Raw genomic sequence first — 12,239 nt, 5'->3', positions numbered from 1 at the left:
ATGGAATTTCAAAGGTGGTTTGAACACTATAATACATGTACCAAATGACGTTGGTTACATAGAATTATTGGAGAAGTTGTATTCAAAGTTGAAAGTGGATAGGTCATTGTTTGACTTAAAGTTGGAAGTGTCGTTTACATGCAATGATTTTAGCGTAGATCCCATTGAAATCACGGATGATGAAGGAGTTAGTGCTCTTATTCTTGACAATTCGAAGTCCTTAAAACATCGGGTTCCTTTATGCATTAGTTTGATTGCAAAGAACATTGCTCTTATTGATCCATCTCTTAGAGCGAGTGTTAATATGGAAAATCATAATCAATCTTGCACGGCTGTTCCACAAACAGCTCCTGGGCCAAGTGTATTCATGGGAGGTCCTAGTCATAATGAAACTTTTTTCCCCCAACAAATCTCGCGCATGATGATGGGTATGAGTATGAACCTTATGTCAATGACGATCCAGTTGCCCATTTTGGTGATAATGATGAAAGAGTTGAGGGGTGCAGTAGTTCTAATGATAACTCAGAGGATCGGTTGTCGATGCTACATGTGGTTCAAGTAGATAATTTAAATGTACGACCATTTCCAAGACGTCAAGAAAGCCAAGGACGGAGGATTGCTGGCTCAGAAAGCAGTCGTCCAACTACACAAGATGATGGAAATAGATGGAGTTCTCCAGCATATACTGCTGAAGAATCCCATGCCCCTCTTATGTTATCCCCACGTTATCTAGGGTGAGTTGTGGAATAATAGAAGTTGGGAAGGATTTTGAGAACAAGTTAGAGTTGAAGACAAAGGCACACTTGTATGCAATGAAGCAGAACTTTGAGTTTGTGGTGAAGAAGTCAGGTACTGAAGTTTGGTATATCACTTGCAAGGATCCTGATTATGGGTGGAGATTGAGGGGGAAGAGAATTCCTAAATCTGATATGTTTGAGATAACTCGTTTCACCAACAAACACACTTGCTCACTTGACCTCCGACATAAAGGCCATCGCCAAGTTACACCTTGGGTTATTGGTCATAGCATAAAGAAAAAATATCAGACTAGATCGAATGCGTACATGGCAAACAACATAAGAAAGGACATTAAGAATGATTATGACATTGAGTTGTCATATGGAAAAGCTTGGAGATGCCAAGAGAAGGCTCTTTCTTATGTCAGAGGGACACTAGAAGCATCCTACCAGAAGTTATCATACTACATGTTCATGCTTCAACAGATTTTGTCACTGAGGAAGATCGATTCAAATATTGCTTTTTCTCACTCAGAGTTAGTAGAAGAGGGTTTCTTACATGTCGTCCTGTGTTATGTGTGGATGACACTATTTTAAAGATGAAATATGGTGGGCAGATGTTATGTGCAGTCACGCTGGATGCAAATAACCATCTATATCCAGTTGCATTTGGTATTGCGGATAGTGAGAATCATAATTCTTGGAAGTATTTCATGTCAAAGCTAAAGGAAACGATTGGGGAAGTTGAGGACCTAGCGTTTGTATTTGACAGGCATGCAAGTATTACACATGCCTTGGAAACTATTTTCCCCGATGCCTATCACGGTGCTTGCTACCACCACATTAGTATGAATGTGGTTGCTAAATTCAAGACTGATCATTGTCATGTGTTGATGTATAATGCGGCATATGCTTTTAGGAAATCTGAGTTCCACGCTAACTTCAAAAAAATCAAATCAAAAGACCCAGCCATTGCTCAATACCTAGAAGGCATGGGTTTTGATAAGTGATCCCGTGCTTACTTTCCTGGAAATAGGTATGTCATTGTGAATTGTATTTTAATTTATGAAATCTTCCAAATCTATGTTACTATTAAATGTTAGTTTTCCTGGATACTAGGTATAATATAATGACAAGAAATTACGCTGAAAGTTTCAGCAATAAGACCCGAGACGCTAGGAGCTTTTCTGATAACTACATTCGTCAAATTTATTTGCTTCACACTGTAGTCCTAGTTCTGTGATAGGAGAGAAACTAGCGAGAAGACAACTATAACTCTTGCACTGACCTATGAGAAAATTTTGGTGGATATGGCTGAGAAAGCTCGATTCTTGATCCCTTATGCAATAGGGAGGCATGAGTTCCATGTGTTAGATGGTGAGCTGAATGGTGAAGTCGACCTCCTGAATAAGACATGCACATGGGGTGTGTTTCAGATTATTGGTATCCCATGTGCTCATGCACTATCTGGATCTCTTAAGCGAGGGGTGAACTTTTATTCGTTGTGTTCAGATTACTATAAAATTGAGACATGGAGGTCCTCTTACAAAGAATCTATATATCCTACGGGTAACAAGGAAGAGTGGATTGTTCCACATGGCATTATGACAATAAAATTGAGAACACCTGCGCAAAAAAACCCGGTTGGTCGTCCAAAGAAGAAACAAGGTAGGCCTAAGATGAAACGCCATCCTTCCAATGGAGATAAATTGGTTGTACAACGCAAGTGCAGCACTTGTGGAGGTCTAGGCCATAATAGGGCAACTTGTAAAGTTTGTGTTTGAAATTTATGGCATCGATGTTAAACTTTTTATTTGGGTATTAATGGTCTTTGTTAATCTTTTTATTTGTGTATTAATGGACTTTGTTACTCTTTTTATTTGTGTATTAATGGACTTTGTTACTCTTTTTATTTGTGTATTAATGGACTTTGTTACTCTTTTTATTTGTGTATTAATGGAATTTGTTACTCTTTTTATTTGTGTATTAATGGACTTTGTTAATCGAAATGAAATTTTTTATATACAAAACTAAGGAGAAATATACTATTGTGTGTCATCGAAATCACAATAAATGTTCTAACATCAAGGGTACACATTCTCATAAAAAATGTCGATGCATAATTTATCCTTGAAGTACTGAATGTTGTCCTTGATGGCATATGATAAGGGAATGTCTCCAAGAATAAACTCCAAGTGTTTGATGGAGAATACGCCGCAATCTCCGCTGAAACCAAGAAATCGCATTTGTGAGTGTATTGAAAATTAAAGGAGAACAGTGTTATAAAAATCTGAATTTAGTACGTCTACCTGGTTCTAGACTGTGGGAAAATATCAGTGGACATGCGCCGCCAATCAAAGTTTGGAACGGTGATCTTCAGTCTAGCTATTTTCAACTTGGGGTGTCCTTTAAACATACCAGAAGCGTTGAGTAAAGATGGAAGCATCCTAGTCCAAGGCTCGATTAACTCAGACAACTTATTATGGCTAAAGTTGGAGTGTTCTGAGTCAAATACAGTGATCATCCAATCAGCAAAATTTATTTCGCAAAGGACCCAGTGCCGATTTTCCAAGCTGTAATGACCCACTACTCTAGACTTTTGGACCATTAACGAAACTATACATACAAATCCTTAATAAAACTTACATTTGCGAAAATACCATAAATTTATTAGAAACTTGTAGAAATAAAAATTACTCTCATAAAATATCAAGTAGGATATGGGATCCCATTGTCTTTAAAACAAAACATAATTTAAAGTGAAAAGGAGTTACATAGAAAGTGCGGAAAAATACATGTAAAACCATAAAAAAGGTAAAACAAGACTACATCCTCGAAAATCGAACTCTCAACTCCTTGACTCCATTCACCACCGATACACATTCTCCCAAGCATCCACGAATCTTACCGCCACTATAGCTATTTTCCTGCACATATAAACAAAAAGGAATGAGCCTAATGCCCAGCAAGGAAAAATCTAACACATAGTTCATATACATAATTTCATAAGAAACATAAAAACTTAACATAACACTTTATCATACACATACTATAATGGCCATTATTACTTGGGGTCCCATAGACTAAACAAGTCATATGCCCATGAGATTAGTGGGGTCCTACTAGCTAAGTAGGTCATATGCCCATAATCTATTTGGGGTCTTGTTAGTCATATGGGTCATATGCCCAAGCCTACAAACATACATATTCATAACATATTTCATAACATAAAACATAAGATAACATAAGCATAAAACATATAGATTCTATCCTATTTTCCTTGCCAAAGTTACCGGGATAAGAGGACAGCGTTGGGAATTTTGGAACACTCCTAATAACCATTAAGAAAAGGTGAGTCTATAGAAGAAAAAGAGAAATGAAAGGAATGGAAGGACTAAACCTTGGAGAAACATACTTACCAAAAACTTATGTGCAAGTTCTTAGATTTCCTAACCAAAATAAGAATAAGGTTAGAAGACTGAGTAGAAGACTATGAGAAAGAAAATAACATAATACCAATGAACTAGGGTATAGAAATACCTTGAAGACTTGTAGGCCAATCTAAACCTCGAACCGAAATACTATGAAACCTTACTTCCCCAAGTCTTTGATAAGCTTATGATGATCAAGCTTATGATTTCCCCACCTAAGTGTTTAACTCTCACACTCTCCTAGCACTTGCAGCCTCTGAACTTAGAGTAAAATGTGAATAATGGCTGGGTACTAGGTCCTATTTATAGAGTTTAGGAATGAAAGGATCTTAATTTTACTTGAATAAAAATAATAGCTTTTTAGGTGAAAATAATTTGAATAATCGTTCAGCAGAGGCTGAAGACTCGTTCAAAAATGTGCTGGACTTATCAAGAGGTTGAATGGCTGAATGGAAAACAAATTCAAAATGTTTCAAAATATGCTGAAGGAGGCGATATATCGCCTGGGCCAGTATGCCCGAGGCTATCGTGCATCGTCTCGTGTTTTCCGTATCTACGTGCTGCGATATATCGCCCCCTATAGCTGCGATATATCGGCACACACTGATTAATTAAACACGAAATTACACATTTTTAGCTAAGTTTGAATGGAGTAAACAGCCTTGACTAAACCCTCAACGTATTCAAAGCTGCTGACTGACCTTATAGCATTCAAACTTTTACCCTTATTAAATTTAATCCTCAAAATACTTAATCCTTAATCATCCATACATAACATGTGCTTAAAATCCTATTGGTCCTTATCTAAACCTTATAGTATAATAAATATTATCCTTAATATCAGTCATATAATCAAACCTTAGGTTAACATTAATATTCTTAAACTATAGGTTAAACTTAGAAAATCTACAAGTACTACTATGAGTGTCCAAATAATTCTCGGTTTGAACCAAAAATCCACAGTTACAAAGATAATGCTATAAATACTATAATAATACTATCTAACTAGCTAAGTAAAGTTCTTGGACTCTACAATTCTCCCCTACTAAAAATAATTTCGTCCTCGAAATTTACTTACCAAATAATTCTGGATACCGGCCTTGCATGTCCTCCTCCAACTCCCACGTTGCCTCTCGTTCAGATTTATTACTCCATAGGACTTTGACTATAGGAAAGTTCTTGGACCGTAAATGCTTCATCCCTCTATCTAGGATGCTAACCGGTCGTTCCTCGTAACTTAAGTCTTTCTGGAGCGCTATTGTATCGTACTTGAGGACGTGAGATGGGTCTGACACATATTTGCGTAGCATCGAAATGTGGAACACGTTGTGACTATCGACTAGTGCTGGCGGTAGGGCTAGTCTATACGCAACTGATCCCACTTTGTCCAATATCTCAAAAGGACCTATGAATCGGGGACTAAGCTTGCCTTTCTTCCCGAACCGCTTGACACCTTTCATAGGAGATATCTTCAGGAAGACTTGATCTCCGACTTGGAATTCCACATCGCGTCGCTTGGCATCCGCATAGCTTTTCTGACGACTTTGAGCAGCAACCATACGCTGTCTAATAAGCGCTACTGCTTCTTGATCTTGTCTAACAGATTCGGGCCCTAAAAGCTGCCTTTCTCCTACCTCGTCCCAGTGCAACGGTGATCGGCACCTTCTTCCATACAGCAACTCATAAGGTGCCATCCCGATTGTTGACTGGTAGCTGTTGTTGTACGAGAACTCGATCAGCGGCAAGTACTTGTTTCATGATCCTCCGAAATCAAGTACACACGCGCGTAGCATATCCTCTAAAATCTGAATCGTACGCTCGGACTGCCCATCTGTCTGAGGATGGAAAGCTGTACTAAGGCTTAACTTAGTACCCATAGCTTGCTGTAAACTTCCCCAAAATCTTGACGTAAACTCTGATCCTCTATCTGACACTATTGTCTTGGGGATTCCATGCAACCGTACAATCTCTTAGATGTAGATGTCTGCATATTGGTCTGCCGTGTATGAAGTCTTAACAGGCAGGAAATGAGCCGACTTGGTTAGTCTATCTATTACTATCCAAGCGGAATCATGCTGCTTATTCGTCTTTGGCAGACCCGTCACGAAATCCATAGCTATGTCGTCCCACTTCCATTCTGGTACGCTAAGCGGTTGCAATAAACCTGCAGGGCGCTGATGCTCTGCTTTCACTTGCTGGCATACCAAACACTTAGATACATACTCCGCTATGTCCTTCTTCATCCCTGGCCACCAATAGATTGCCTTGATGTCATGAGTCATCTTGGTAGACCCTGGATGAACTGAGTACAGGGTGTTGTGCGCTTCTTCCAGAATCGTCTTCTTAATACTTTGATCATTTGACTGCTTCCATATGTACTGCTAGCGATTCATCATGTCTCTGACCAATCCGTATGTCCTCTAGCAGATTCGATTGGATAGACAAGTTAGCCAGCTTGCCTACAACCACTTCTATTCCGGCACTGATAAGCTCCTGCTGTAGCAGCTTTTCTATTCCGGATAAGGCTGCTAAATTCCCATAGCTTTTCCTACTAAGCGCATCGGCAACCACGTTCACCTTTCCTGGGTGGTATAGGATTTCGCAGTCGTAATCCTTGACTAACTCTAACCACCTGCGCTGCCTCATGTTGAGCTCCTTCTGCGTAAAGAAGTATTTTAAACTCTTGTGGTCCGTATAAATCTCGTACCGTTCTCCGTAAAGATAATGGCACCAGATTTTTAACGCAAAGCATACTCCTTTAACTGACGTGAGGCATAGGCTATCACCTTGTCATTTTGCATCAGCACGCATCCCGATCCTAGCTTTGATGCATCGCAGTAGACAACGAACTTATCGTTGGGTGTCGGTACACTGAGTACTGGTGTTGAGCAAAGCTTATCCTTAAGCAATTGGAAGCTTTCCTCACACTTATCATTCCAGTTAAACTTTTGTTGCTTCCGGGTCAGGTTGGTGAGCAGAGTGGCTATCTTAGAAAAGCCCTCTACAAACTTCCTATAATAACCTACTAGCCCTAAGAAGCTTCTTACTTCTGATGCGTTCTTTGGTGTGGGCCAATCCTTCACGGCCTCTACCTTTGATGGATCTACTGCAACTCCATCTTTTGATATAATGTGCCCGAGGAACGCCACTTGCGAAAGCCAAAACTCGCATTTCTTGAGCTTTGCGTAGAGTTGATGCTCCTTCAACCGTGTCAAAATCGTCCTTAAATGTTCCTCGTGCTCTACTTCATCCTTGGAGTATACTAAGATATCGTCGATGAATACAACGACGAATTTATCTAAGTAATCCTTGAAGACCCTATTCATTAAGTCCATAAATGCGGCTGGTGCGTTAGTTAGACCAAAGGACATAACCAAGAACTCGTAATGTCCATAACGAGTCCTAAAGGCTGTCTTAGGAATATCTTCTCCCTTTACCTTGAGCTGATGATACCCTGACCGTAAATCGATCTTTGAAAATACAGTCGCGCCTCGTTGTTGATCAAACAAATCGTCAATCCGAGGTAGGGGTACTTGTTCTTAATCGTTACTTTGTTCAGCTCACGATAGTCTATGCACATCCGCATACTCCCGTCCTTCTTCTTCACGAATAGTACCAGAGCTCCCCATGGTGAATGGCTTGGCCTAATAAAACCCAAGTCTAGGAGTTCTTGTAGCTGCGTCTTTAACTCCTTGAGTTCCGTAGGTGCCATCCGGTATGGTGCCTTAGAGATAGGCTTTATGCCTGATACTAATTCTATCGTGAAGTCTATTTCTCGATTTGGCGGCAATCCTAGCAAGTCATCGGGAAATACTTCTGGAAATTCTTGTTTAACTCGGACATCTCCAACCTTAAGCGGCGTCTCCCTTTCCATGTTCGTGATGCTGGCTAAGAATGCTTGACATCCTTTCTCCATCATTCTCTGAGATTTGAGAGATGACACTAACGGGGTGCACAATCCTGAAGCTTGTCCCATGAAGCATAGTTTCTGGCCGTCAGGAGTCTCGAACATCACCTTCTTGCGTTTGCAGTCGATCATTTGCAGTCCTCAATCTTGATTGGTACGCCTCGTACTATTCGTGATGATAGAACTACTTTCCCTGAAGGCAACTCGGTTACAAACCTAGTTCTAAACCTTTCACTAGGTTTGTCTAGTTTTTCTATCATTCCTAACGAGATATACGAATGAGTGGCTCCCGAATCAAATAATACATGACATAAGTTATTGAGGATAGAAACCTGACCTGTGACCACCTTGTTGCTAGCATCGGCCTCTCCTTGGGTTAAAGCAAAAACCCTAGCAGGAACCATCTTTTCGTCCTTCTTCCCTTCTGGATTTTGCTGAGGACAATCTCTTTTACGATGCCCTTCTTGACCACAGTTGAAACACTCCTTGGTGTTGGCGCGGCATTCTCCAGGATGCTTCTTCTGACACTTAACACATGGCGGGTATTCCACGTAGCCCAGCCTATTCCCTCTGTTATTCGTACGTGCCTTCTTATCACTGTCGAACTTCTTGTTATCCGGATGCCGTCTTTTCGGGCCATTACCATTGTTGTTGGACTGATTACTGCCATTATGGTTGTTGTTGTTCCGACTGGCCTGAGGTTGGCTCTGCTGTCTAGGTTCAGGCTTACTGGCTTCTTCTTTGCTTACATTGGCCTGCAACCTTTCTACTTTGATTGTCGTCTCAAGAACGTCAGCATATGTAGTGTTTCCCGGGTTCGCTAGCTTAACCCCCATCTCGATTTTCAGTCGAAGTCCCCTAACAAACTTGTTCACCCTTAGAAAATCGGTTGGAACCATCTCCGCTGCAAAGTTTTGCTAAGCGATCGAACTGACGAGCATACTCTGCCACTGTTAAATTTCCTTGCTTCAGGTTGGCAAACTCCTCAACTCTTGACGCGAGTACAGCTGAGTTGTAGTACTTTTTGTGGAACAGCTCCACAAATTGGGTCCATGTCATGGTGGCAGCATCATGGGATTGCTGGACCAAGTCCCACCATATCCTGGCATCCTTCTTGAGCAAGGAAGAGACGCAGGATATGCGGTCCGCATTACTAAGGTTCATGTGTGTCAGAATTGGCTCCACATTCCTTAGTCACTCTTCTGCCTCAAAGGGGTCTGTAGTCCCTTCGAAGTTTGGAGCATGCTGCTTGCGGAACCTTTCATACACTGGCTCCATGTACTGTACTGGATACGGCGCGTAATTCGTCATTGGCCATCCCCCATATGGACCAACTTGTTGGGGTGCTGGGGCCATTTACTGTGGCTGCGGCTGTGGCTGTGGCGGAGGCTGAGGCTGAGATTGAGCCTGTTGGCATTGTTGCTGCAAAAGTTCCTCGACTTGTTGTCGCAGTCTGGCAATCTCCGCAGTGTTGTCAGCTGGCGGTGCCGACGCGTTGCGACGGGCAATAGCACGCACTCCCCTTCGGCGAACTGGAGGGACTTCATTGGTCGCTGGAACATCGTTGGAGGCATTTCTGTTGGTGCGTGCAGATCTTCGGAGCGACATCGTAGCAGAGTTCTAACAGTTGAAAGAAACATGTTAGAACTTTACCTAATAGGCTCTAAGGAAAAAAATTATTCTAAAACAAACATATCTCGGACCTATTTATTATGACTTTTTATGAAAAATTATATAAGTCTTTATTTATATTTAGAGTGGGTTTCTATACTTAGAAAAACAAGTCATCTTTATTTTCTAAGTGTGTTTCTAATCATCCTATATGACTTAATCCTCAGGCTCGAAACTTATCTTTGTTCCAAAGTTAACCATATTGAGGGAGGGTTGGGATCAGTAAAATCGTTCCCACTACTATGGCCCCCTAACTCTCAATAAGGAAACTTGGTTCATTGATTTGTATCCACCCTCACCAAACTTAGTCATTATTCATTTTATTTATTACGTATTATGATTGTGAAAATAAAATCAAACTCATACATGATAATAAAATAGCATGTTATTCATTTGGAAAAATAGTTTTCACTTATTACAATCATAAAATAAAAAGTAAATAAAACAAACAATAAAAACTATTAATCTAAAAATCGAGATCTTCTACATCCGATCCCTCATCTAGCATATCGTCATCTATCTCCTCATAATCATCATTGTCATGAGCATCAAAGTGTCCTCTAGGAAGGTTTGTGAGAATCCTATGTTTTTGCTCATTTGTGAACTGAAACTCGAATTTTGCAGTGAACCTAACTAAGAGGAAGTAATATCTCATCCCTAATGGTAATTCATCCTCATCATTCATGGTTTCCCATATTTCTTCTAGGGCTGCTATTACAGGATGGAAATCTTTAAATAGCCTAATTATTAGTACATATTGTTCCGTTGATCTTAACATTATTTGCTTAGCCTCTTGAAGGTGACCTATCTCTTGGTGGAACAAGAGCAATCTTCGAGTGATCCTTTCTCGTGCTCCTACGGTGTTTCTAGGCTCCCTTATTCTTTTTAAAGTCTTAATGGCTCGGATATCTTGGTAGGTTAAAGCTCCGTTCATACTTAACTGAAAACATAAACACTAAAGTTTTTAGCTATATTCATAAGAAAAATAACTTGTAACTTAAATACTTACTTGGCAGTCAGATTCGGAGCTTTTGAGTGTGTGTATCGAGGAGAACTTCATGCGAAGGAGCCGTTGCTTTGATACCAACTATAATGACCCACTACTCTAGACTTTTGGACCATTAACGAAACTATACATACAAATCCTTAGTAAAACTTACATTTGTGAAAATACCATAAATTTATTAGAAACTTGTAGAAATAAAAATTACTCTCATAAAATATCAAGTAGGATATGGGATCCCATTGTCTTTAAAACAAAACATAATTTAAAGTGAAAAGGAGTTACATAGAAAGTGCGAAAAAATACATGTAAAACCATAAAAAAGGTAAAACAAGACTACATCTCGAAAATCGAACTCTCGACTCCTTGACTCCATTCACCACCGATACACATTCTCCCAAGCATCCATGAATCTTACCGCCACTATAGCTATTTTCCTGCACATATAAACAAAAAGGAATGAACCTAATGCCCAGCAAGGAAAAATCTAACACATAGTTCATATACATAATTTCATAAGAAACATAAAAACTTAACATAACACTTTATCATACACATACTATAATGGCCATTATTACTTGGGGTCCCATAGACTAAACAAGTCATATGCCCATGAGATTAGTGGGGTCCTACTAGCTAAGTAGGTCATATGCCCATAATCTATTTGGGGTCTTGTTAGTCATATGGGTCATATGCCCAAGCCTACAAACATACATATTCATAACATATTTTATAACATATTTCATAACATAAAACATGTGGGGAGAATGTCGTACTCTACATCCTCTGTTGGAGTAGGAGCAGGAGTATGTGCAGGAGTAGGTATACCACCTAGTGTTGCCAGCTTCTCTAATATGACTTCTTGATTTTTAAGGACAATACCTAGAGTGGCCTTAACCTCGTCCACTGCACCTGATAGTCTGGCCATCTCACCCAACACCTCCTTATAAGCCCCAAAAGCAGGAGCAGAAGTAGGTTTTGTACTAGTATCTGGAGCAGTCTCTGTCGAGGCATCCTCCACAAATATGCCAGCTTCCACGGCTATCTTAGCCACCGCAACAACCTCTGCCTCAGGATCATAAGGTCTTCCATCCTCTAGTGCAGGCTGGATCATATTCTGCAGCATCGCATACCTAGGAGCATCCCCCTCTATCCTCTGATATATGGTATCGAAGAAGTCTCATTCATTTGATCGAGGCCTTAGGATAGAAATGCATGACAACTGTAATGGAAACAAAACAAGCAAATTAGAAATGACATAAGTTGATTAGTATAATTCAAAAGTTCTTGAATTATTTAAATTTAATATAACTTACATGTCTCCTCGCAAGTACATCCTTCAAATGCAAATGCTTCGGCTGGCCTGTGCTCTCCCACTGTAACATCCTAGGGAACTTGAATCCACAGGGCTTGGCGTGTTCCTTCTGTCATGAATCGTATCGTATGCCCAATATTGCAAGGCTAGTGGATACCCCTTGCAAGAGAACTTT

General features: G+C 40.2%; 1 protein-coding gene across 1 annotated transcript; it reads left to right on the top strand.

The window, feature by feature from the left end:
* Positions 1-812: 812 nt before the first annotated feature.
* LOC133779171 (uncharacterized) lies at positions 813-2,521 on the top strand. The gene is made up of 3 exons (XM_062219163.1): positions 813-849; positions 1,224-1,632; positions 1,984-2,521. The coding sequence occupies exons 1-3, from the start codon at positions 813-815 to the stop codon at positions 2,519-2,521; spliced, it is 984 nt and encodes a 327-aa protein (XP_062075147.1).
* Positions 2,522-12,239: the final 9,718 nt, after the last annotated feature.

This window comes from Humulus lupulus, chromosome 5 (assembly GCF_963169125.1).
Source record: "Humulus lupulus chromosome 5, drHumLupu1.1, whole genome shotgun sequence".
In the NCBI taxonomy this organism is placed as follows: Eukaryota; Viridiplantae; Streptophyta; class Magnoliopsida; order Rosales; family Cannabaceae; genus Humulus; species Humulus lupulus.
The sequence above is the reverse complement of the archived record's forward strand: the minus strand, read 5'-3'. Positions and strand labels throughout refer to the sequence as shown.

What these genes read in the sequence shown, in the direction of transcription:
- LOC133779171 (XM_062219163.1), top strand. Translation starts at nt 813, where the DNA reads ATGAAGCAGAACTTTGAGTTTGTGGTGAAGAAGTCAG. An exon ending in GTTTGTGGTGAAGAAGTCAG is followed by an intron (nt 850 to 1,223) that starts GTACTGAAGTTT and finishes ATGCTTCAACAG; the next exon opens with ATTTTGTCACTGAGGAAGAT. An exon ending in GATCATTGTCATGTGTTGAT is followed by an intron (nt 1,633 to 1,983) that starts GTATAATGCGGC and finishes GTTCTGTGATAG; the next exon opens with GAGAGAAACTAGCGAGAAGA.